Raw genomic sequence first — 24,423 nt, forward strand, 5'->3', positions numbered from 1 at the left:
ACGCACGCTGCCCATGAATGGGTTAATTGAAAAGGATTTTTCAGTTCTAAACCTCCAGTCCGGAGGATCTTCTGACAAAGTATGTGCAAAACACGCAAGTACTGTAATACACAGCCTGCAGAGGGCACCTGGTTATAAGCCTCACCCAGTACATTTGTAAAGGAAATACCATTTGGTACATACATACGCCGCAAGTTTCCACATTGAAACCCACATTAAAACACGGGATATTTACAAAGAAAGACGGTACACAGAGTTTAACGCTAGCGTTGTGCTAACGCTAATGCTAGCGCCGCGCTAACACTAATGCAGTGTTAACAGGGCAGGATTTAAAAAAAAAAAAAAAAAAAAAAAAAAAGACCGGTTTAAAAAAAAAAAAAAAAAAAAAAAAAAAAAAAATCACCGAGACACAGCAGTAACATACTAGCGCAGTACTAACCGGGCCTGACCGGTAAAAGTCACTTCCTCGGCACATATATTCCACCGGTCTCACTCTTACCTTTTCTGCTCGTGTGCCCCCTTGCGGCTGTTAGGAAAAAAATGCACAAATTAGCTGCATCGCCGCATAAGCGTATGGAAAAGTCGCGGCTTACAGGCCGGAAATCACGGTACACCTGCAGACACCTTAAGGGCGTCAGAGACAGTCGGTTCTTGTCAGTCTTGCAACAAAGTGAGTCAAGTCGACAGTTCTTGTTTGTCGAAGGATTCCCAGCTCTCGTCATATCTCTGCAATTTTGCTTGCTCACTTGGTATTCTGCAGAATTGGTGTGGCGCTCACTCTTGTTTGGTCTTGTTTAAGGTAAATTACAATCCCGGTTCTGGTTCTGTCGGGGGAAATAAAGCCATTTCCAAAATACAGTAAACTGGCCATATAATTTTTTTTTTATTAATTAAATACACCATTGAGGAGCAACTGTCTCGGAAAATATCACAAATAAATTCATCTCTCTTGTCGGGCATTTAAATGTCGGGAGACTACACCACTGAATGACTGACTGGGAGCGTTGGTTCAGGTTGTTTTTTTTTTTTTTTTTGTGTCAGGTGCGGAAGGGAGGAAGGCGCTGGGACCACGACATTAACATGCATAAAGTACGTACAAATACACAAAGTGTCTTTGCGTGGCCATCATTTCACACACCAGATAAGAAAAAAAAATAATAACTCACAATCGGGCCACAACATCAAAATGATATCATGTTGCTTCGATAGAAAACATGACTCCGTTGAAATGTGGGAAAACAACAAAAAAAAAAATAAAGAAGAGTCAGAATCTCTTCCTGGAGAGTCTTCCTTGTTTAGTTGTCCCGCCTCGGTAAGTGCAAGTTATCCCGTCCAGGTTCGGAAAGAAGGTCCACAAAATGTCTGTGGTGAGGATGAGTGAGGGGCTCAAATGAAGGCACACGTCGCTGCTTCCCCCGCGTGGCGTCCATTTAACACACCTGAAGAAGGGAAGAGGAAGCCGTCAGTCGAGTTTCTCTCCTTGGACGCGCTGCTAACTTGTACGCGCGGTTAGCATTAGCCCGCTCGCACAACAGAAGTCAACCTCGAATTAAATGTACACTGTTAGCGTTAGCCAGCTTGTGCTATCTCCGGTCATATTAAGGTTAAAAAGTTGATGAATTAAATGCGAGATTAGTTGCAAATCTGTTAATAAGGACACTTCAAGTCTATTATTAGCATTAGTTGGCTAGCGGTGCACATCTACTGAACGTAGATACTTTGCATTTGCCAATCATGACCTCTGCAATCCTGGATTTTACATACAGCACAACGTCGGTTCTCGACCGCAATCCGTTCCAGAACCGATTTGTTCGAAAACAGAATCGATATTTCCCACGTCTGCGTTACACACGAGAACAACGCGCGTCGTGGGTCAGCTAGTCCGGCCGCGCGCGTGCTGTTATTTCCGTTTTTTTTTTTTTTTTTTTTTTTTTCCCCTGCGGTGTGGGAATTCACAACAAAGCGTGTCGTGGGTAAGCTGGTCTGGCCGCGCGCGTTATGTCCGGGTTTTGTTGGGGCGATTAGAGTACAAATTTTCGCTTGAAAACAGACGCAAAAAATAAATAAATATATATATATATGTCTATATCTATCTTTGTTGGAGAACGTTTATGTTAGCGAACCGAGGGTGTATTGTACATAGTCAGCGTTAGCATTGCCCAATTAGCATGACTGCAGCTAATACTGTGTGTGCCGCCTTCAGCCAAACAACAAAGCACTGCTCTAAGGTAAACCATTTTTCTAACCAACAACCACAGCATGACTGTTAGCATTAGCCAGATTGAAGTTTGCTGTGGCTCGGCCACAAGCTGTGTCAGTCAGCTAGCACGACACATTAGCTTTCAACACAAAAAAAGTTAGCTAGTAGTAAATAGTACAAAAACTGTTGGCACTAGCTTAACCATATGGCACGACAAAAACAACGTTTTTTTAACATTTGGCCTCAACCAGAGCTTGACCACAAGGCGCGCGTTATAAACAGTTAGCATTAGCTAGCTATCAAAACCACAATTCTACTATGTGTACACTTTCTGGGAAGTAGTATTAAACTCACAACAACTCAATTTCACATAAACACAGTTATTAAACAAGCACAAAAACACGACTTTCACCGGACAGCATGACCGCGGGCCACCTCTACTGCACATAAACAGGTAGCATTAGCACGCTAGTTTGGTCTCATTGGTCCGTGCTTGCACCAGCTGACTTCCACCCTCCGACCAGTGCGCGCGTGTGTGTGTCAAACACACTGCGGTCCCTAATAATTGTATGCGTGCTATAATTAAAGCAGCGTGGCCGATATCCGCCATCACGGTGCACTTTAGCATCAATAATGCAGCACTTTTCACAACAATGGATGCCGAGCGCATCAATAAGCAACGAGGGCCCGCTCTTTAGCGCGACTTAAACAGACATCCGCAATTAACTTTCGTAGGGCTCTCAATCCGCAGGCCCCGAAAAAGCCCGGCACGGCGCGCTGTCGAGGATTTAGAGGAGCGACAACACCACGGCCGCCGCCGCTCAGAAGCACTCAAGGTGAAACCGCAACGTAATTTTTCTTCCTGGCCGACGTGATTACATCTGCTGGCGGCGTAATGAGGAACCGGCGCGTCCTTCGCGTATGATTAGTCTTCTGTTTTGCTTACAAATGGCAGAGAACGGATCACATGAGCCCCCCCCCCCCAGGCTACGGATCTTAACCGAGGTGGGCACAGAAAACCGATGAAGATGCTCATGAACACGTCAGAAACTCAAGATGGGACCTCGCCAAGTAAGCGGAGACTCCTCAAAACGATCATCAAACTTGAACGCTGGAATTTGCCCATAATGTCTGACTGTTCGATTCCCGCCACGGGTCCTCGAGTTTTTCGTGCTAGCGAGACAATCCTGCATCCATCTTGCTTACTCACGGCCACCAAATTTCACGTTAACCAGAGAAATTGGTGGGGCCGAGTTGGACTTTTCAACTTACGAAGGGACACAACAGACTTCTCTTTCACTTTTGGGCACAAGTCCTTGAAACTTTTTTTTTTTTTTTGCGGGTCAAAATTTTGTGCTAATCGGCGAAAACTGCTCTCAGGGTTGGATTTATTTCTGCTTATTTTAACAGAGGGACTGATAAAATGCAAAATGTCCGACTTCCTGTTCAATTTCGGGTGTGGGTCCTTCAGACGGCAGCTCAGCGATGGCCTCACAGTTCTGAGATTTCGGGTTCAATCCCGGACCCGCCTGTGTGGAGTTTGCATGTACCCCCCCCCGTGTCTGCGTGGCTTTTCTCCGGGCGGGCACTCCGCTTTAGTCCCACATCCCAAAAACATGCAACATTAATTGGACGCTCTAAATTGCCCGTGGGTGTAATTGCGAGCGCGGCTGCTTGTCTCGATGTGCCCTGCGATTGGCCGGCAACCGGTTCAGGGCGTAGCCCGCCTCCTGCCCGTTGACAGCTGGGATAGCCTCCAGCACTCCTGTGACCCTTGTGAGGATAAGCGGCAAAGGAAATGGATGGATGGGTCCTTGAGTTTTTTTTTTTTAATATGGCTTTTATGATTAACGGGTGTGACCGGTGTCTGGGATCCGCGTATACCGTACGGATTCTGGAAGAGTCGACGAAGGCTACAACGCCAATCGAGGCGAAAAACATTTTTGGGGGAGTTTCATTCATTTCAGTGGGTGAAGTTGATTTGGGACAGGAGTGACACGTAACCAACGAAAGCAACGTCGGGAGGACTCGATGTGGTCGGGCGCGAGGGTCTCACCTTCTGGTCCGGCAGTAGCGGGTTGGTCTGCAGCGAGCTCAAGTGCCCGTTGATGAGCGCCGCGGGTCGGTCGTGCTCGCAGAACAGGCTGCCGTTGACGTAGTGGAAGCGGTCGCCCGGCACCAGGCGGTTCCGGCAGGTGGAGCAAATGAAACACTGGAGAGACCGAGGGGGGGGGGGGGGGGGTAGAAAGAAGCGGGGGTCTTGATGCCTTGGAGCAAAAAAAACCACGACCACCTCCAACTAATGACCTTCAATTGGGGAGCCGCTAATGAGGCTCACGTGGGGTTTCCGACTAAACGGGTCACCTTCATGCACCGGTTTTGACTTCCACAGCTACACAAACTCCGTCGACTATTAATAGATGACATCATTGGCACAGAAATGTCCAAACCTTTGTTAATAGACCTTGGAAAGGGTCCAGCAGGCTGGAAGTAAAAAAAAAAATAAGCTGCGAGCAAACGCCCCCATCGTCTGTTAAATACGTCAAAATAAATTGTCTTTTTTTTTTTTTTTAAATTTGAAACATTTCCAAAAAGTCTTTAATAAGTACGGTCAAATACTGGAAGTGTCAATGGAATTATGGGTGGGTATTATTTATTAAAAAAAAAAAAAAAAAAAAAAGATAAAAAATGTTTTGTTGTCCTATTGCAATAAACTTTTTTTTTTAATATCACTTTGGAGGAAATGGTTGAAGATTTAAAAGTGAAAAGAATTTTAAAATCTCTACAGTATTTCATTTTCATTTACAGCATAATGTATACACATACACTATATATTAGGGTTTATTTTACAATAAATCAAAAAACCAATGATCTACTTAGATGAATATCAAAATAATATGCATGTCATGCAATTAATGTTAACTAAGTTTCGTTAGGTCAAAAGCATATAAAGTCCATTCTTGTGCTATAACGATTAATTTTGATATAATTGGATGAGTCGTGAAAACAAAGCCAGCTCTGCAACTACATAAAACTGCACCCTAACATCCGATACAAGCAAATTTGAACACAGAACCAGAATTTAATAGCTCGCAAAATGAAATTAAACAACTTTAATGCGATTTATTTAAGAAATAGCCATTTGAAAGAAAACCTCAAATATGCTACACAGACCCAAAGCGGTAAAACCAGAAATCAACACCCCCCAGTTTCCCTTTTTAGGACCTTTCTCCACTTTTCCGTAACACGCGATACGACTTCGGCACACCGACGGAAGCCGCCGTCTGCCGATTGGTCAACAGAGAATTTGCCACTTTTCGGGGAACGGAACGGAACTGAATTTACCGCATCTGACGCAGAGCTAACTTTTTGCAGTCATGGCGGGTGCACGTGGCGCGTTTTACCTTGAGATGGTAGACGTTGCCCTGCGCCCTCATCACCAGCTCGCTGGCGGGTATGGACTGACCGCACGCGCTGCAGGCGCCGCTGTTGCCAAATAATCTGACGGGAGACAAGAAGGAGGGGGGGGGGGGGCGTCAAATGTGAGTTGTTAGCGGGAACGTCTGCAGCCCGTCGAGGCAGAAATTTCAAAGTGCTTAATAAAACCATTAAAAAAAACATCTTAAAAAAGTGGATGTTCCGGTGAGCTGGTATTGTGTCGGAACAGAAACACCCACAACCCGTCTAAGCAGCGAGGTTGGTGTGTGTTAAAGCCATTCTCCACCCGAGACACGGGAAGGTCCCCAACCCCGCGGATGCACCAGCTAAGGACCCTCAAGAGCGCCGGGTCACTATCGAAACATCTGCAGCCCGTCTAGGCGGTGGCAGCCATGTCCGGCTGCAATGTTCGGTGCTGCGAAGGCCGATTCAGAAACCATCACGAAAAAGATGTAAACCCCCCCCCCCCAAGAAATGCGCCGTCCCTTCAAGTTAATAATGAGTCAGAAAGGAAGCGTCCGCAGCCCGTCTAGTAGGTCGCGGCGTTTGGAGACGCTCCATCACGACTGTGCCGACACTCGAAAGCTGCCATTTCTCATCATCACAACACCAACGGTAAATTGTGTTGTTCCTACGAGTTAATAACACGTCGCGTCAGGAATGTCCGCAGCCCGTCCGGGCGCCTTCAGCCATTAGGAACGTCTGGAGCGCTTTTTCCCCCCATTACAAAGTTGTAGCTAGTGGGCTTGATATATCATGTGCAGGGGGGGGGGGTTAACCTTTTCAATCACGGTGTCAACACTTTAGATTTGCTCCTACTCATCCCTTTCGTCACCCCCCTCCCGACTTGATAATGAAACGCTTGCTCCGGCTTCCTCTCTATCTTCCTTCTGAGTCCACAATTTAGATTACTTCATCTCAGTGAGCAGCAAACTGAATGAAATTTCGATTTGAGCAGAAAGTAATTTACTGGGATCTGGAGCCATTTGTCATCATATCTCAGCGGGTGTTTGCTCTATCACACCACTTTTCCTAAGCAATCAAATAAGAGCGCGGCATCTGACATGCTTCGGCGGGAAGGGCGGCGAAAAAGAAAAAAAAAAGGGGTGAGGCTGGAGAAAGTGGGCGACAGACGGGATCAGATTAAGTTGTTTGCCGTAAAAATGAATGAAGAGGGGTGTTTTTATATATATATATATATTTTTTTTTTTAACTCAATTTCAAAATTCGGACATATTGAGAGAGTTTTTACGTGACGGTAACGCGAGGAACAACGGGGGAGAAAAGGGGGTGGCGGCTCGCCGCTTTCAAGAGGACAACGGCAAATTTTGTCTGAGTGATTTGGAAAGGCTCCATCAAAACTCAATTCCGCAAACTAATTAACTGGAGGCTGATGGCGACAACGGTGCCAGCTCGGCGCTTTCAACTGGGACAAACGTGGCGGGCGGGCGGGTTCTGGCAACACCCCCCCCCCAAAACCTGACGGCAACGCAAGTCCCTTCGTCTCCCAACCCCACGCTCAAAAACACAGGACATCGTCACATTGAAGCAGCGGACGGTATATTAAGACTTGTATCTACATGAAATATGATGCAAATATGCTATAATAGATGCGAATGGGCTCAAAATATGACATGGATGTCGAGACGGTCCAAACTAAACAATGTTGAATGTAATGTCGGTTTAATTCCTGATGTCTCATCCATCTATTTTCTTTGCCGCTTATCCTCACAAGGGTCCCAGGTGTCAACGGGCGCGAGGCGGATCACGCCCTGAACTGGTCGCCAGCCAATCGCAGGGCACACGGAGACAAGCAGCCGCACTCACAATCACACCGAGGGGCAATTTAGAGTGTCCAATGTTTTGATTGGGGATGTTGGAGGAAACCAAAGTGCAAGCACAGGGAGAACATGCAAACTCCACACAGGCGGGGGCCGGCATCGAACCCGGGACCTCAGAACTGTGAGGCCAACACTTTACCAGCTGATCCAACCTGCCTGATGTCTCAAATGTACCATATTTAAACAACGTTTCACTTTGGAGAAATAAACTTGCATTTTGATTCTTATCCATTTCCTAATCCTTCTGATCAATCGAACGCGATCAGTGTCTTCACATGAATGGATATCAATGATTGATAAGAAATTGTTGTTTCGATTTTCAGTTTTGCCTTCAATGAAGGATCCTTTTCTCTCCACACGTTTTCATATTATTTTTGACGTTAGGCTGGCGTTGACCCGATTCGGACTCCGAACTCGGTTCTCCCGCTGCTGTGACTAACAGAACTGGGCCAAAAAAAAAAAAAAAAATCGGCTCGAAAGAGAAGCGCGCGTGACGACATTCAGCGCCAATCCAACCCAGAGCGTCGTGCGTGCACAATTAAGCGGTCATCCATATTTGAAGTCGGGCTCTAATGGCCTCGAGTGCCACTGAACTCCGGCGCCCGGGTGACACGCCAACGCCGCGACGCCGTAATTAACGTCGAGGGACCCTTTAATTGCGGTGACGCATCTGTTTGGGCTTCTTATCCCCCCCCGAGACCGACCGTGGCCCCCTTCCCCGCCTCTCGTACTAAAACGTGATCTTGACTGACGTGAAGATTAAATTAAAGAAGAAAACACGGCGCGCCGCCTGTCAACAGTGCGGCTGTCAGGTAAACGCCGGGCTCGTTCAGTTTTGCCTTTGAGCAGGGTAAAATTACACTCGCGCTCACACACACGCACACACAGTCCATTAAAAAAGCTTCTGCGCATCAGCGGCCAAAGCACCTTAAAAGCATGAGGCCATATTGAAAGTGAAGCACGGCTTTGCATAATGGCAGGATGTGCATTAGAGTGGAGGGGGGGGGGGGGGGGGGTTTAGCCAGGGCGGGGGCGCGTCGCGGGAGAACCAACGGCGGACGGCCAAATTACACCCGCTTGATTCCGAGTAACAGATCGGGCCCCCGCCGAGCGAGCGCAAGGCCCTCGGAATTAATTCCGTTATGACAAATCAAGATAAACGCTCCCGCTAAATTGCGCGGCCATTTAATTAATTCCCCGAGATCCCGCGCTCGCCCGGGCTCTAATAGTTCACGTCGCGCCGCCGCCGCCGCTGTCACGGCGCTCGAGCAGGCTTCGGAGTGATATTAAATAACCAACTATTAGATTTACCTCACACGTTCCATTGGAAAAGTGCCATTTAATTACCTCGGCTTATTCAATTAAAAAAAAAAAAAAAAAAAAGGGGGGGGGGAGAGGAGGCGGCGGCGCTCTCTCCTGAATCCGGGAGCAAATTAATTCCCTCGGAGACAGAAGGCGTCGACATCCCCAAACATTTGCTCGGGGTGGCTGGCGACGGGTTTCGAAGGCGCACTCGAAATCCGTCGCCGCGCCGCAACGAGCGCAGCCGCCGATCGCGTTGACGGCCAGTGAGGCGACTTCGGGTCAGTGACTGAATTTTGAAATTTTGGAATATTTATCCCGCAATACTGAAAGGAATCATTTGAGTGAGGTGTGAGGATAAGCGGCTCAGAAAATGCATGGCTGGATTACGCTTCAACACTGAAACGTTGATATTGAACTAGTTATGCTTTCCACTATTGACGGAAACATTTCCCTTTGACATTCAAAAAGCAATTTTTTGATAGTTCAATACTTTGATACTGAAAAACAGAAAAATGAAACCGATTTAGCTTCAGGTGTCAAACTCAAGGCACAGGGACCGGCTCTGGCCCAGCACATCATTTTATTTGGCCCATGGAAACAAACCTCCTGCGTCAACTTCCACAATTCTTGCTAAAAATCAGTTTCAAAATTTCAAATTGCCATATGTATGAAAGATTTCAAGCATAATTTTCATACCATCGATTACTTTTTACAGTACCTTCAACAAGAGTCCTTGACTTATGTCAAAATGAGCTATGAGCTAGCAATATGAGAGGTGATTAAGCATTGATATGCTTTTAGTCATAATGGCCCTCTGAGGGGAAACCGTAACTACAATTTGGCCCCTGACACGCCTGTGATAATAGGAATGTAGTGCCTTCAATAATTAACTATTAATACTTTGATAACGACAAACAGCTACCTACGTTCCTCCCATCACCTGCGGGCACGAGCTGAGGGGTGGCGACCGAAAGAACAAGATCCCGGATCTAAGCGGCGGAAACACGTTTCCTCCGGAGGGTGTCCAGTTTTTCCCTTAGTGAACGGGTGAGAAACTCGGTCAACCGGGAGGGGCTCAATGTCGAGAAGCTGCTCCTCCGCGTCGAGAGGAGCCAGATGAGGTGGCTGGGGCACCTGACCCGGACGCCTCCCTGGTGAGGTGTTCTGGGCACGTCCCACCGGAAACAGAGCCCTGGGACAACCCAGGACACGCTAGATAGACTATGTCTCTTGGGTGGCTTGGGAACGCCTCGGGATCCTTCCGGAAGAGCTGGAAGAAGTGGCTGGGGAAAGGGAAGTCTGGGTATCCCTGCTGAAGCTACTTCCCCCGCAACCCGACCCGGAAAAGCGGTAGATAATGATCAACACTGAAACTTCTTATTTTCCTTTCGACTTGTCCCCGATTAGGGGCTGCCACAGGGTGTCACCTTTCTCCATTTAAGGCCATCTCGTGCATCTTCCTGTCATGTCCTGCCTGTCGTTTAATGATCTCGTTTCTAATCCTGTCCAACTTGTTCACTCCATTCAAGGACCTCGGCATCTTCATTTCTGCCACCTCCAGTTCTGCTTCCTGTCGTTTCTTCAGTCCCACCATCTCTAAATCCGTACATCATGGCCGGCCTCACCACTGTTTTATAGACTTTTCCCTTCATCTCTACTCAGAACACCAGACACCTTCCGCCAACCGTTCCACCCCGCTTGGACCAGTTTCTTCACTTCCTGACCACACTCTCCATTGCTCTGTACTGTTGACTCCAAGTATTTGAAGTCGTCCAGCCTCGCCATCTCTTCCCCGACATTCATGCACATCTACTTCGTTTTACTGTTTTTACTTCGGCTAATGTATGACTAACTCTGAAACCATGATACTTCAATGTCGCCCCTTTGATACGACTGGAAAATTAATCGTGAACTATTGATACTTTGATCCCACACCACTGAAATGACACTCGAATAGCAGCTATGAGCCTTCCTTATACCGGAATTAACCACAATCTCTACTTGACTGCAGTCGTCCTCAAATCTCCTCTCGGTTGAAACTGCCGGGGGAAACCCGGGTGAGATAAATAAATGAAAATCAACATTACTGGCCCTTTAAGATGAGGTAGAGAGGAAGGTTAGGGGGGAAAAGAAAAAAAAAAAAAAAAAAACAAAACGGAAAAAACAAACGGCATCAAATGGCCTTGGCAATAATCCGTCCTCACTATCTGCCTTTCTCTGCTGCTCCCTCTCAAAAGCCAATTTGCTTAATTAAATGTTTTGTTTGCCCGCGCGCCTCTCATTCATTTCGGACACGTCAGCGCACGAGCGGATACAAGCCAGGGAGCAGATCTCATTAGATAAAACCCATCAGGACTAAAAGGAAATGGAGGGGTAGGGGGTGGCGGGGGGCGCGGCTATAATTAAAGCTTTTAATTGTGTAGACTCACTGTCGGATGCCTGCTTTATCTCCACGGAGATCTCGCGCTTACATCACATGCATTTAGCTTTGTTGGAGCTCGGCTCCACGTGGAAAGGGTGGATCCAAACCCTCCTCCTGCGTATTTTAATGGCGTTACCGTCCCATTATGAATCAAGTGTCCCATTGACTTCCTCTTCAAGTGTTCGAGTCGTCTGTGCTGCGACGCCATCCTTCTCATACTCTATGCGCGGACCCCCGCCACAGACAACACGGAGGGGTAAAATTCAATTGCGGTGTGGCCGCTATATAAGTCTAATGTTCACACCCCGGGTGATGTTCCAGGACCCCCCCCCCCCCCCCCAGGACCCAAACATCCACGTTGTGGTGGGTCCACCACGTTTGAGTCAATCGGAGCTAACCGTTGCGAACACAATGAAAGATCTACGCTACAGGAAACGGCACGCACGAAGAGTTGTAGTGCTCGTGCACGTGACGTCACCATATTGCCGGTCAAACGGAGCTGCTCGGCATTGTGGGAGACATTGAACCGGAGAATATTTACAATACCCGAGACCCGTCGTGCTGTCGGTTGTCACAACAGACGAGACGGATATTCACAGAAAGCATTTTATGGATGACCAGCTGAAAAGACCAGAACCCTAACCCTAACCCTTAAGACCAAAATACACACACGCCTGTGTAGCGATCCCTTCACTCCAGGTATGAATTATTCTTCTCAATCTCATATTACCAAGAAGTATTTATAATGCCAAGTTGGCTCATTTGAGAACAATCTGTGTCCCCCCCCCCCCAAAAAAAAAAACGTTTTTTTTCCTGTCTGTTGCAGAGGTTTACAGAGGTTAAAGTGTGGCCGCAATACGCTTCCGTGTACGTTCCGTGGAGACGACTCCGTCCTATCCCCCTACCTAAATATTGGTAATTGTGTTGAATACTACCCGAAAAGATCGATGGATTCTGGCAAAGGTTAACGTGTGGCCGAACACGCTTCCGCGTTCACGAGCCGTCAAAACCGTCACTATGTGGGATTTATTTCTGATTGAGAACAGATCCAGCAACAAAGTATTCGTCTGCATCCAGACTTTTATACCCTTTCAATTATTTCCCGTGTGAATCTCGACGACTTACTCACCAGATCCACGTGTAGATCCAGTTGTCCGAGAGAAGCGGAAGCGAATTAACAGTCCAATTTCTTATCGGTGAAAACATCAATTTCGGCATTAAATACGAGTCTTCTATGCAGAGTTTATCTAATTTTTCCACGTACCGTCGTTTATTTTCACCTTCTAAACGTCTTGACGGTATGGGACAAGACTCTGGACGTCGTGCTCCAAGACATATTTCCGTGTCGTCACCAACCGACTTAGCATTGAGCAATGCTAAGCTTGACCGGCAATATGGCGACGTAAACAAAAGTCACGTGATTTTACGACGTAGGTGCACCAGCTTTATACTTTTATGTGTCTGAAATACTGCATGTGCATTGGTGGGCACTGCTGTTTTGGTTTACAACAGTACAACAACAGTCCCATATGTAATGCAAGATCTTGAATACTCACAAATGGGGTAAGATGCTAATTGGTCCGAGGAACTTTTGACAGTATTGCTGTTTTGGTTGGCGACGGAGTTGGAGTGGTTCAACTCTCCAGTGTCCTTATTGATGGAGACAAATTCATTTAAATAAGGCAAAAGGGGAGACCCCCAAAGACAAATTTGGTGCGCTGCCACGAACCAAAAAGTATTCAAATAAAACAAACATTATCGCTCGCAATATGTCTTCCGTGGAAGCAGATGAGTATCGAGACAAAACACTTTGTCGTGGGCCTCCCTTTCAAATATCATATCACCGTGATTTATGGGACTTATTTTAGCTTGGAGGAAATAAAAGTTAACTTTCTGGACCAAATACCCCGTCACAACTCTGAACACAATTTTGGTATCAAGTAGTGACTGTCTGTGTTTTTCTTTTTTTGTCTGAAGGAAGTGCCGTTTGACAGAGATGTCCATCAGCCAATCGAAATGCTTGTTTAAAATATTATGCAGTAAAATGTTTTCATTCATTGTGTTAAACAGGTGAGCATACGAGTTTTATTCAAAGATAATATTACGCTTTCAAATCAATTTTTAACCGAGTACGACTTTTTGGTGATATCTACGGTCAAGTGAGCATGTGATGGATGCTGCTGCTGATTTGGTTAGCACACGTCAGAATTGATAAGATTGCTAAAGTTTCCCAAACATACTTCATAATTCATCTGAGAGACTGTTTACATGCTACAGTAGCGGCTGCTGTTTTTGTTAGCAAGCAGGCAGGTGCGCGCACGCACACAATATTTGCAGTGCAATTGCCACTGAGCGTGTTTTACATTGACTTTAATTCATCCGAGTGGTTGTTTCCATGCCGTTGCTCGAGCGTCTGTACCTGATGTAGTCGTTCCGGCAGAGGATCATGCCGCTCTTGGTGTAGCACGACGTGCCGATCTCGCCCAGCTGCGCCTGGCAGCACGAGCACTTGAGGCAGCGGCTGTGCCAGTAGCCGTCCATGGCGTACAGGAGGAAGCGGTCGGCAATTTTGCCGCCGCAGCCGGCGCAACGCTTCCACGGCAGCGGGCCGGCGGACATCGACGGCGGCGGCTGCTGCTGCTGCCCGTTTCCTCCGGGATTCACCATCGTCCCTAAAAAAAGAAGAAGAAGAACAAGACAAGATTCCTCATTAGTAGCTGACACAGCTGAAATTCATTCACTTGTGGAAGAACTCCACAGAGAACAAACAAACATTTTGGATTTTTGCCGCATATCGGCATAGTTTTATTGATTTATATTTTTGAAATTTGAGGGCTAACAGTTGAATACTGTGCCGTTTTGGCTCCGATGCCATCCAAGCAAGCCACTCCGTATGGGACTTTTCTAACCAGCACTGTCCCGCCCACAGCACAGTAACGGCCAATCGTCATGCAGTAAAAGTTGTGCAATGCTCCAAGTCTCACACATGGGATATATTAAAAAAAAAAAAAAAAAAAAAAAAAAAAATGGAGACAGTCCAGGGAGCAAATATCTTTTAAAACAGAGTCAAGGCATCAGAGTCCATATAAATGCTAAGAAATCTTAGTCGTCTGCGACACACAACCGTTTGAAAGATTACTTTGAACCCATTAAGGTTCTGTACATAAACACAGACAGCAGCCCTGCTTGCTCGCAGACCCCGCAGGCGAGCCGGTTCGTGTTAATCGCTTGAATTCGCTTCGAGTAAACGTACTTTCAATCATGGGAAGCACATTGAGTTACCTTGTGTATTTAATCCACTATATAAACAAAAAAAAAAGCCGCCAGTGCCTTGAGCAACGCCCCCACTAGCAACCAATGGAAGGGAAGAGGCTAGCTGGGAGGCTAACAATGCTAGAAGCTAATTTAGCACAACAGTGGTTAACCACTTGAGAGGGAAATAAACAGTTTTAAATGTAAGGACTGCTCGAGAATCGTGGGAGACAACAAAACGTGTCTCAAACGGTCTTGAAATAATGGCCGTTGAACGATTTCTGCTGCTAGAGAAGACGCAGGTAACTAGCTCCACGTGAACGTGACAGAAACAGCCGCAATCCGCTTTCACTGGCGACCCACTAGCCGGCGGCCGCGTTGAGGATAAGCTGCATCGGAAAGTGTCAAAAATACGGCCATCGCAGGTGCCAATGGGACCGACTCTTGTGGTGGACGGGACAAATCACGCATTTCCTCTACTAAACTTCAGGAACTTAGTTTTTCTTTCGGCTTGTCCCGTTAGGGGTCGCCACAGCGTGAAAAGATGATTGAAAAAATAATGTTCCAAATTTGAAAAGCTCTTCAATAAATGTACTTCAGTCCCGCATCCTCAAATTTCGACAACAACATTTTCCTTTTTAATGCAAAATGAATTTCGGCCCCCTTGGGTACTACTAATAGGTACAAGACCCCCCCCCAAAAAAACAAAAACAAAAAAAAAACAAAAAACTTGTCCATCTATCAATAATGGCCATGCATAATATTGTGGCGCCACTAAAGAAGACTTCTACAGATATTGCCGAGAAATGAGGCAACTATGAAGTCACACAAAGTGGCTCAGCAAAATATAAACATGGAGCTCATGTCGGGAATCCACTCAAAAGAGATATTTACTATATTTTACAGGAATGAATCATATCGTTGCAACGATGCAAACTGGAAGGAACAAAGAGGTAAAGCTTCACATAAACATCGGAGAGCGATCACAGGCCACTGTCAAAATCATTTTTCTCACGGGCCACAGAGTTCTGGTTTTCCCTCAGAGGGCCGTTACGACTGGGAAACACAAATATTGAATCGTCCCATCATATTTACATCATCAATTTACAAACTAGTTTTCGAATCAGAAACCGAGGGTAATGTTTTTTTTTCAATGAATCATGTTTGATAACACAAAAATGCTTGTAATATCTCAACGTTATTTATGATACTTGACAATTTGAAATTTTGGTACCGCTTTTTACAAGAATCATGGAAATTGACACTCATGTAGCTTCGTGGGCCACATAAAACCGTGTGGTGGGCCGGATCTGGCCCCCGGGCCTTGAGTTTGACACCTGTGGTCTACAAGAAAAAGGGACAGTATTTACAATATTTGAGACCTGAAGGAAACGCCAAGAACTGAGGAAAATTGGGCGGCACTACTAAGTCACAATTAAAGCATTAACGTGGCCATAAACAACATTGCGGAGCGTCCATATAAGAAATCTACTGGAACAAAGTGAGCATGTTTCAATTATTTGGCAAAAATTAAGCAAAACGACAAGAATCGAAGCCAACCGGGCCAATTACGTAAGTCGCTGAACTACCTGGAACACAGACGGTACATACATTGGGGGGAAATATTTAAGTGTTATAGGAAATAAAGAACTATATAGGAGAAATAAGCAATAAGTGTAGATAACGGGGGGGGGGACAAATAAGCAGCGTAGCCCAGCGCTGTGGGAAGATGGACACCCACAACATTGTGGAACAAAACCTATGATTCATTTCTCTAAAATATAGTAAACTTGAAAAAAAAAAAAAAAAAGAAGGGCTTTTTGGTAGAAATGGAGCAAAACATCAAGAGACAAGAAACTGAGCAGAACTAAAATGGCGCTGCTCCGGGAACATCACAACACAGACAAACCACAACATTGTGGAGCAAGCACTTGTAAAAAAAAAAAGTCGACTGGGGGGGGTTATCCTTTGGAAGTTATGAAGTGAAACATTAAGAATCGAGAAAATCCGTGTAGCGCTAATGAGCCGCTTAGCTCCACGGAACATAAACATTGACACACAACACTGTGAGGCGTCAAAATGGATTCTTTTGGAGTAATTCACCACCAAAACATTGACAACCCAAGGCAAACTCCAACACTCCAGGAACTCAAACGTCGATGTGCATATGTCTGGAGTCGACTAGGAGAAAGGAGAATATTCTAAAGTTTTGGGGGAAATGAAGCAGAAGGTCAAAAAGATACGATAACGGGGCCAGACTTGGAAGTGGCACAGGCGGAGCCATCGGATGGCAGACGCCACTGAAAAACTATTTGAGGGAAAACATCAAAAACTCGGGAGACAAGTTACGCAAGTCTCCGGAACGTAAACATGGAAAAACACGACATTGTGGAGCTACGCTAAACTTTATCAACGTCTCCACAAAGCTCACCGCTTTAGTTCGCCAGAGGCCGTTTACGTAACTCGACAAGTGCAGTTTCACGCACAACATTGCGGAGTGCCCACGCCAGTCAACGGGAGCGCCAATTGTGGGAGAAAAAAATAATAAAAATTAGCATTCACTTGAATTAATTTCATTTAAGAGACATTTTGACATGCCTCGGTAGGTGCCGTTGTTCCGGTTTGCAATGACCCATAAAAACGGATCCGCGCAACATCGTGGAGTGACCACACATCAGTCCACGATAGGCCGGCGAGCCATCGACAACGTGCCGAAAAAGTCGCCGCAGTTTCCATTTGAGACGACGACGGCTGCGAATCGGCTCTGGAGTCGGACGCCAAAACATTGCGGAGTGGCCTCGCGTTCGAGTTGAACAAAACTGTCATTCATAGCACAATATTATTTTTAATATCAACACAGGTGGGACTGCTGTTTTGGCTAGCGCCGCAGTTCACACTAAAAGTACAACAACGCCTGTTTTCCCGATGGCAGCTTTTAATTGCCGATTTTAGCGACCGATACATAAAATAAAATGCTTTCAAATTATTGCCCTCTTTCCCATCAGGGAAAAGTTTTGACATCTTTTTGACGTGGGCGTGAATCCCCGGTTCTGTCTTTCTTCGACGCATCGTTCCTTAATGCAATGGGCAAAGAAACAGTCGCACTCACAATCGCGCCGAGGGGCAATTTAGAGTGTCCAATTAATGTTGCGTGTTTTTGGGATGTGGGAGGAAAGCGGAGCGCCCACCCGGAGAAAAGCCACGCAGGGCACGGGGAGAAGATGCAAAACTCCACACAGGCGGGGCCGGGGATCGAACACATGGGCTCTCACAATCGCGCCGAGGGGCAATTTAGAGTGTCCAATTAATGTTGCGTGTTTTTGGGATGTGGGAGGAAAGCAGAGCGCCCACCCGGAGAAAAGCCACGCAGGGCACGGGGAGAAGATGCAAAACTCCACACAGGCGGGGCCGGGGATCGAACACATGGGCTCTCACAATCGCGCCGAGGGGCAATTTAGAGTGTCCAATTAATGTTGCGTGTTTTTGGGATGTGGGAGGAAAGCGGAGCGCCCACCCGGAGAAAAGCCACGCAGGGCACGGGGAGAAGATGCAAAACTCCACACAGGCGGGGCCGGGGATCGAACACATGGGCTCTCACAATCGCGCCGAGGGGCAATTTAGAGTGTCCAATTAATGTTGCGTGTTTTTGGGATGTGGGAGGAAAGCGGAGCGCCCACCCGGAGAAAAGCCACGCAGGGCACGGGGAGAAGATGCAAAACTCCACACAGGCGGGGCCGGGGATCGAACACATGGGCTCTCACAATCGCGCCGAGGGGCAATTTAGAGTGTCCAATTAATGTTGCGTGTTTTTGGGATGTGGGAGGAAAGCGGAGCGCCCACCCGGAGAAAAGCCACGCAGGGCACGGGGAGAAGATGCAAAACTCCACACAGGGAGGGTCTGGGATCGAACCCGGGACCTCAGAACTGGGAGGCCAACCCACTGTGCCGCATTTCGCTCGATTCCCACCCAGGAAAATTTAGGAGTCGATTCTGCGATCCAGGGACCTGTCCACCTTTCTTGGCGCTTGTCGTTCCTCGACGGGACGGGCGGCCATTCTCCATCCGCCGCTGTCCCTTTGGGAAACGAGACTTTTTTTTTTTTTTCCATGTTTTATGTTTGTTACCTGCCGAGGAAAGTGAGGAATCCATTTCGAGGGAGACATTTATTGGTCATTTGTTGGGCGTGTCCGTTCCTCACCGGGATTTGACATCCTCTGCGGTTCTTCGTAATTAGACTGCCGAGGCGTTCCTACGTCAAGCAGCCTTGAAATGTCACTTTAAGTGTAATCCGCCTCCGATGCGGCGAGGCAGCCACATTTTTTTTTTTTTTTTTTTTTTAATTTTGCTCAAGGCAGGTAAGGCTAATTGGGTTTGGGGAAGGAGGAAAGAGTGGGGGTCGCATTCAGTAAAAGCCTTTAGCGACGGGCTCGCTGGGACAAAAGCAGGCAGCCTACCTTGAGAGCTGCTGATTACATCTGAGGAAAAGGAGGCGACCTGAAAGTGACTCCGCGGGTAAACAAGACGCTGCCGTCGTCAAGTTTCGCAGAGCGGGGAGAAGGCGAAGGAGAGAGAGCGGCTTTTAACTTCACTCGGGTAAATTTACGCGGACGGGCAATTTGAAGAGGGCGGAAAATAACGTCGGCTTCAAAAGACGAAGTCACAAAACATGCTAGCAGTCGGCAAGCTAGCCTACTTTCCAAAAAAAAATCAAAAAAGAAAAGAGACGTTCAACCATCCCCGTTTAAAACAAAAATACCATTTTAAACATGTATTCAGTCAAAAACAACAACAAGAAAAAAAAAAACTCACCTAATTTCAAGTGTTGTAAACTTGAAACGAGTGGGAGAAACAAGTCCAAAAAGTGCTCGCTGACTTATTTCAAAAAGGGGGAGGGAAAAAAAAATTACAAAACCACAAAAAAAAAACAAAAAAAGAGTTTTCGAGTTCAAGTATTTCCACCGTTCTACTGCCTCGTCGCTGGGTCGCGTCAGGAACGCGCGGAGTCCATGTCGGAAGGGAGCCGGGAGGTTCTGCCGCCTCCCGCCTTGAAGGTCCTCGCGGCGAGCGGAGCGCGGACGGCCGCTTGGTGATCCTCTCGAGTCCGCGAGTCGCCTCACGTCGCACGACTCTAGACCGGGACCGAGAGCGCCCGGAAAAAAAATGCCTTCTGACTGCGTGACGTCAGTGAGCCGGCCAATCGGAGACGAGATAGTGGCCTGGACCGGGGGGGGGGGGGGCGTGGATTGACGATTGTTGGCCAATCAGAGCGAGGAGCAAAGACATCTCGCCGTGCACAAAAACCTTGCAATTACCGCGTCTCTATTGTTAATACAGTCAATGCATTTTTGATTGATATCAATATCAAAATTAAATTCCAAATAGGATCTTATTGTCCCCACTTACTTTCACCATGGAAACGCACGGAACGCGTTAATTACGTGACATTCCAGAAGTGTGGCGTACCGAGTCCTGGCACGCGTCATTATCTGTGTCAAGTGGCGCCATCGTCTGACGCGAAGGGTAACTGCAAGGAGGCGCTGGTCTCGTCATTCGCGACCTCATCGAAGACCCCTGAAGCTTGGCTTCGGGGGCTAGACCCCACCGGGTCGGTATCTTTGCTGTGTGGCTCTTCAGATAGAAGAAGAAGAAGGTGAAGACTGCGCCATGGGGCCTTTTAGAAACAAACAAACAAACAACAAAAAAAAAAGAATATCAAGACACTGTCACAAAATGACTCAAGACACCAAACCCAGGCAAGGGCAGCGCTGTGGTTTGAGCTTATTTCGTCGGGACGGACTGCATGATATCCCCCCATAACCCCACATTTCCCAAAAGTATTCAAAAGTTCCCTGTGGTCTGCGGAAGCAAAACTCCCATACTAGCGTCACCTTCCCGTGGTACTCAAGCGAGGGTCAGAGTGCAATCTATTACTTTCCAAGAAACTATTACAACACCTCGGAAATAGACGTAAATTTGAAAACATCAAATTTTGTTATTTTTTGTTAGTATGACCTTGCAGCGGTACACGACAAAGAGTATCTTTAAAAGATAAAATAAAATTCAACCTCTCTGGCCCAATATTCTGCCTGTTATTTGACTGACGGAACCGCAGCAGCCGAGGAAAAACAACCAATCAGACACAGAAGGCATGAGTGACGAGGCGCCATCATTCTCACGCACCCGTGGGCACCCTCCCCGCCTTGAACTCTCACCTATTAGGTTGGGTTTGAGGAGCTTTGCTGAAACTACGGTGGAATATTGAATATACGAAGCGACAAAAACAAACGACAAGAGGGATCCAGAGACGACACGAGGGTGACATTAAAAGCTGCCTTTTCGGAATGAGGGGGCCACAGGCGGCTGAGAGAGTCCAGAACCTTCCCGCCCTTGGCGATATTTCTCTGACAGGTAAGTTTACCACCTCCTACTGATTTGTAATTGACAAGAAATACTTTGAACCGATCACTTTAGTGTTATAGTAACAGTCCTGCTACCAACGTGTTTGTTTACCTTCAAGTCTTGTGGATGTCAGTGAGGGGCGTGGCCTTGGCCACAGACTTGGGGGGGGGGGGGCAAATAGTGAAGTGAAGCTAAATTAAAATCCCCCCCCCCCCCCTTTGAGGTGGGCTGACACCAAGTTCAACCAGATCAAAGAAACTTTTAAGATTTGTCTACGTTTTTCTACTGCTAATTTAGCAGATGCAAACAAATAGAATCGCATCCGCCAAGCAGCTCCTCAATGTGGATGCGCCGCTCAAGTCAGAAGCTGAAGTGTTGCAGGTGCGGCTCTTAAGGAAGGAGGACTGGTTCGGAAGTTGTTTTTCGGGTAGAAGCGGACTGATCAGCCTTTGGTTCTCTGCAAGAGGAAAACTGGTTAAGGTGTTGGTTTTAGCAAAGTTCAGTTGTTTTGTTTTGAGGAAGAAGAAGAAGAAGAAGACTCATTCCGCGAGGGAAGAAGACTCGTTCAGGGAGCGGTAGAACCGAAGAACAAGCCTTGTTCCGGCGCTGTTTTTGTTTTCCAGAAACCAGAAGACTGGTTCGGGTATTTAGGGGAAAAAAAAACAAAACAAAGGAAAAATGATTACGGTGTTAGTTTTATGGAAGACGGCAGATTTATCTGTTCATTCTTGTCTAGTTTAAGTGCCTTTTTTTTCCCCAGGAAGAAGACAATTGGCTTAGGTGCTGGTTTTAGGAAAGAAGAAAACGAGTGTGGGGAGGCATTCCCGACCTCGGTAAATTGATCCTGGCTTTTCTCTGCTGAGATCTTTTCAGTCCGGTTGCCGCTTTTATTTTTCCCGAGCAGCTGCACGACGAAACAGATTAAAAGGCACCGGGAAGCACTTCGGCGGAGCCGGCCTCAGATGTTCGGAGGCTCCCCGCAGGGCTGATCTCACCCCGGTGAAAAGGAAACCGCGGCGCTTCGTAATGAAGACGCTTGTCCTGCCGGGGGTGGGGAGCGAGGGAGGAAAAAGAATTCGTCGTGATGGTTAGCTTCACACCGGAGTTGTGTTTTCTAACAGCTTGAAAGAGGGCTGACCAAACAACTATTTCAATCGCTCGTTCGTTTCCAAAGCTAACGTCAACAAAGTGAGATTCAAAGGTATCGATCTGATGAATGCTGAACAGTCCGTTTCCTTTCAGACATCAAGACACCTCTGAGTACCCCAGAAATCGTTTTGTCTGCTACGCTAACCTGTCAGGCGCTTCAGCTTAGCGCCAAATGCAAGTGCCAAGAGGTGGACGTGGTGAAGAAAGCCATATCCGGCTCAAACTGGGGCCCGAGTGCCGAGACGCTCATCGGAGGGTCCGTCCTAAACTTCTTGGCTCCAGTGTGGTCTCCCTCGCTCAAGCCATCGCACCCGAAGAAGCTCCAGACTCGGCAGAACGCCGCCTTCCAAGTCACCACCGGCTGCCTGGCCGTGGCTGACAAGGACCGCCTGCATCGTGAGACTAAAATCCTACCGATCTACTGCACTGCCAACTACCCGCGGACCTGTGCCATCAGGTGTCAAACAAACCACCCACGTCAACCGTGCCTACTTTGCCATGACATCCGCAAATACCGTCAAGAGATCGACCAAGACATCCCCACCGACAAGGTGTTCGACGAACAAGCCTACCGAGACGGGCGACGTAGCCCCCTTCGAACGGCGGTCGAAGACGCGGTGGCCGGCTACAGACCGGTCGTCGTCCTCGGTGGCCGCCCAACCCCCGAGGTAGACAAAGGTGGACAAGATCCAAACTGTCGCAACTCCGCTGGCTCGTACCGACAATACTATCGCCAACCTCTGCCCGAAATGCGGACGGGGCCTTCACGATACACGACACGTCTTCAGCTGCGCAGAGGCTCCCACCTGGCTGACCGTCACGGACCTGTGGAAACGCCCGAAGGAAGTGGCTGAATTCCTGGAACTAGGAGTTGACTGATCGATTGCCTGGCTACAACAACGACCCGCATCTGACCTAAACCAGTCGTCTACTTCTCTGGAGTTAACATCTGAACCAGTTATAGAGGAAGAAGACCCTCTATAATAATGATCTGAACCAGTCTTACTCCCAGAAAACAATGCTTAAACAAGGCACAATCCACACCTAAACCAGTCTTCGGTTTCCGTTTGCGACTAGCTTCCCTACACCAAGGGATTGACCGCTTAGCATCTAAAGACGTGCTGCAACCGAAAAAGTCTTGCTTATGCCTGGAAACGTCCCACCGCGCCGAACATTCCCGAGCACTTTTGATTGGCAGTTACTAGTAACTAGTTGTTGAACACGTGACGGTTCAGTCAGTCATTTCGGGCGCGCCGGAAAGAACTTAAACCATCAGAAGACTGGTTGAAGAGGGAAGGCTGGAGTACCAGAAAATAAATGAACCATCGATTTTAGAAAATGGGGGCTGTTTAGGTTGTGGTGGAACTGTGCTTATTAGCTAAGAAGAAGAAAGGTTCAGATCCAAAAGACTAGTTCAGGTCTTGGTTTTCGGGAAGAAGAAGACTGGCTCAGGAAATAAATAAAAATGATCAATTTTTCGAGAGGGAATGCGCCCCCCTCCCTCTTCTCCAAACACAGATCTCGGTGACCCCTCCTTCCTCCCACCCAGGCAGCGACGTGCCGTAATTATTTACTAGGAGAACAAAAAAAAAAACAAAGAAACGTCGCAAAAGAAGAAGAGCACTCCAAGTAGTTCCTCCGCTCTGTTATGAGAAGCTCATTCAAAGGAGCTCGGAACAAACAAAGCTTTTCCCTTACGAGTGCCCCCCGCCCTCTTCTTTTCAGACTCATCTCGCCATTTCCCTCCGTTTTAATCATTGAAATCAATTAATCATCGCGCACTTGGAAAAAGAAAAAAGAAAAAATATTCCGCACCATCTTTCCGCCGTGTTTTTGTTTCGGCTGATGAGATTGTCAAGAGAGCTCCCGAGCAAAGTGGGCTCGCGTCGCCCGCTTGCCAAAGGGGAAATCAGCTCTTGCGCAGCGGCGTCTCTTCGGAGCTCCAGGAATAATAAAACAATTAAAGTGGGGGAAAAAGATTGTCTTTATACATCTGATGTCTTTCCAATGAGGCCGGGGGCATCTCACAATGAACACGTTTTGTCATGTAAAACCCACCTGGCGCATTCAAAATCTCGGGATAACTTTTCCTGCGGCCGGAACTCAATTCAAGACTTTTTTTGTTCGTTTCGCCGTAAAGCTGTCAGTCTTCCTTGAAACCAGGCCGGACCCATCAGTAAAAACCGTCGTATTCTGCACCCGCCAAAAGACCGACATCAGTCTCCTTACGGACGGCTAACGCTCGAACAAGACTACAGCGAAAGCCTGACCCGGGGGGTCTTGTTCTTATTCCAAAGGACAAAGACTAAATCAAGCGTTGGTTTTAGGGACGGAGAAGACGACGACAAGAATGGTGGCCATGATGGTTCACTCATCTGGTTTCAGGGCCAAAAAGGCTGGTTCAGTTATAGTTTCAG

The 24,423-nt window shown here is 47.3% G+C and overlaps 2 protein-coding genes across 2 annotated transcripts; one reads left to right on the forward strand and one right to left on the reverse strand.

Annotated features, from left to right (window-relative positions):
- Positions 1-859: 859 nt before the first annotated feature.
- On the reverse strand, positions 860-19,629 carry lmo4b (LIM domain only 4b). The gene is made up of 6 exons (XM_061825294.1): positions 19,418-19,629; positions 19,268-19,330; positions 13,626-13,878; positions 5,605-5,701; positions 4,257-4,412; positions 860-1,439 (listed from the first exon to the last, which is right to left on the reverse strand). Exons 3-6 carry the CDS (start codon positions 13,871-13,873, stop codon positions 1,431-1,433), a joined length of 510 nt encoding a protein of 169 aa, XP_061681278.1. The 5' UTR covers positions 13,874-13,878; positions 19,268-19,330; positions 19,418-19,629; the 3' UTR covers positions 860-1,430.
- LOC133503576 (uncharacterized) lies at positions 18,285-23,454 on the forward strand. The gene is made up of 3 exons (XM_061825293.1): positions 18,285-19,051; positions 20,678-20,866; positions 22,100-23,454. The coding sequence occupies exons 2-3, from the start codon at positions 20,800-20,802 to the stop codon at positions 22,858-22,860; spliced, it is 828 nt and encodes a 275-aa protein (XP_061681277.1). The 5' UTR covers positions 18,285-19,051; positions 20,678-20,799; the 3' UTR covers positions 22,861-23,454.
- The last annotated feature ends 969 nt before the right edge of the window (positions 23,455-24,423 follow it).

Source organism: Syngnathoides biaculeatus, chromosome 7 (assembly GCF_019802595.1).
Source record: "Syngnathoides biaculeatus isolate LvHL_M chromosome 7, ASM1980259v1, whole genome shotgun sequence".
In the NCBI taxonomy this organism is placed as follows: Eukaryota; Metazoa; Chordata; class Actinopteri; order Syngnathiformes; family Syngnathidae; genus Syngnathoides; species Syngnathoides biaculeatus.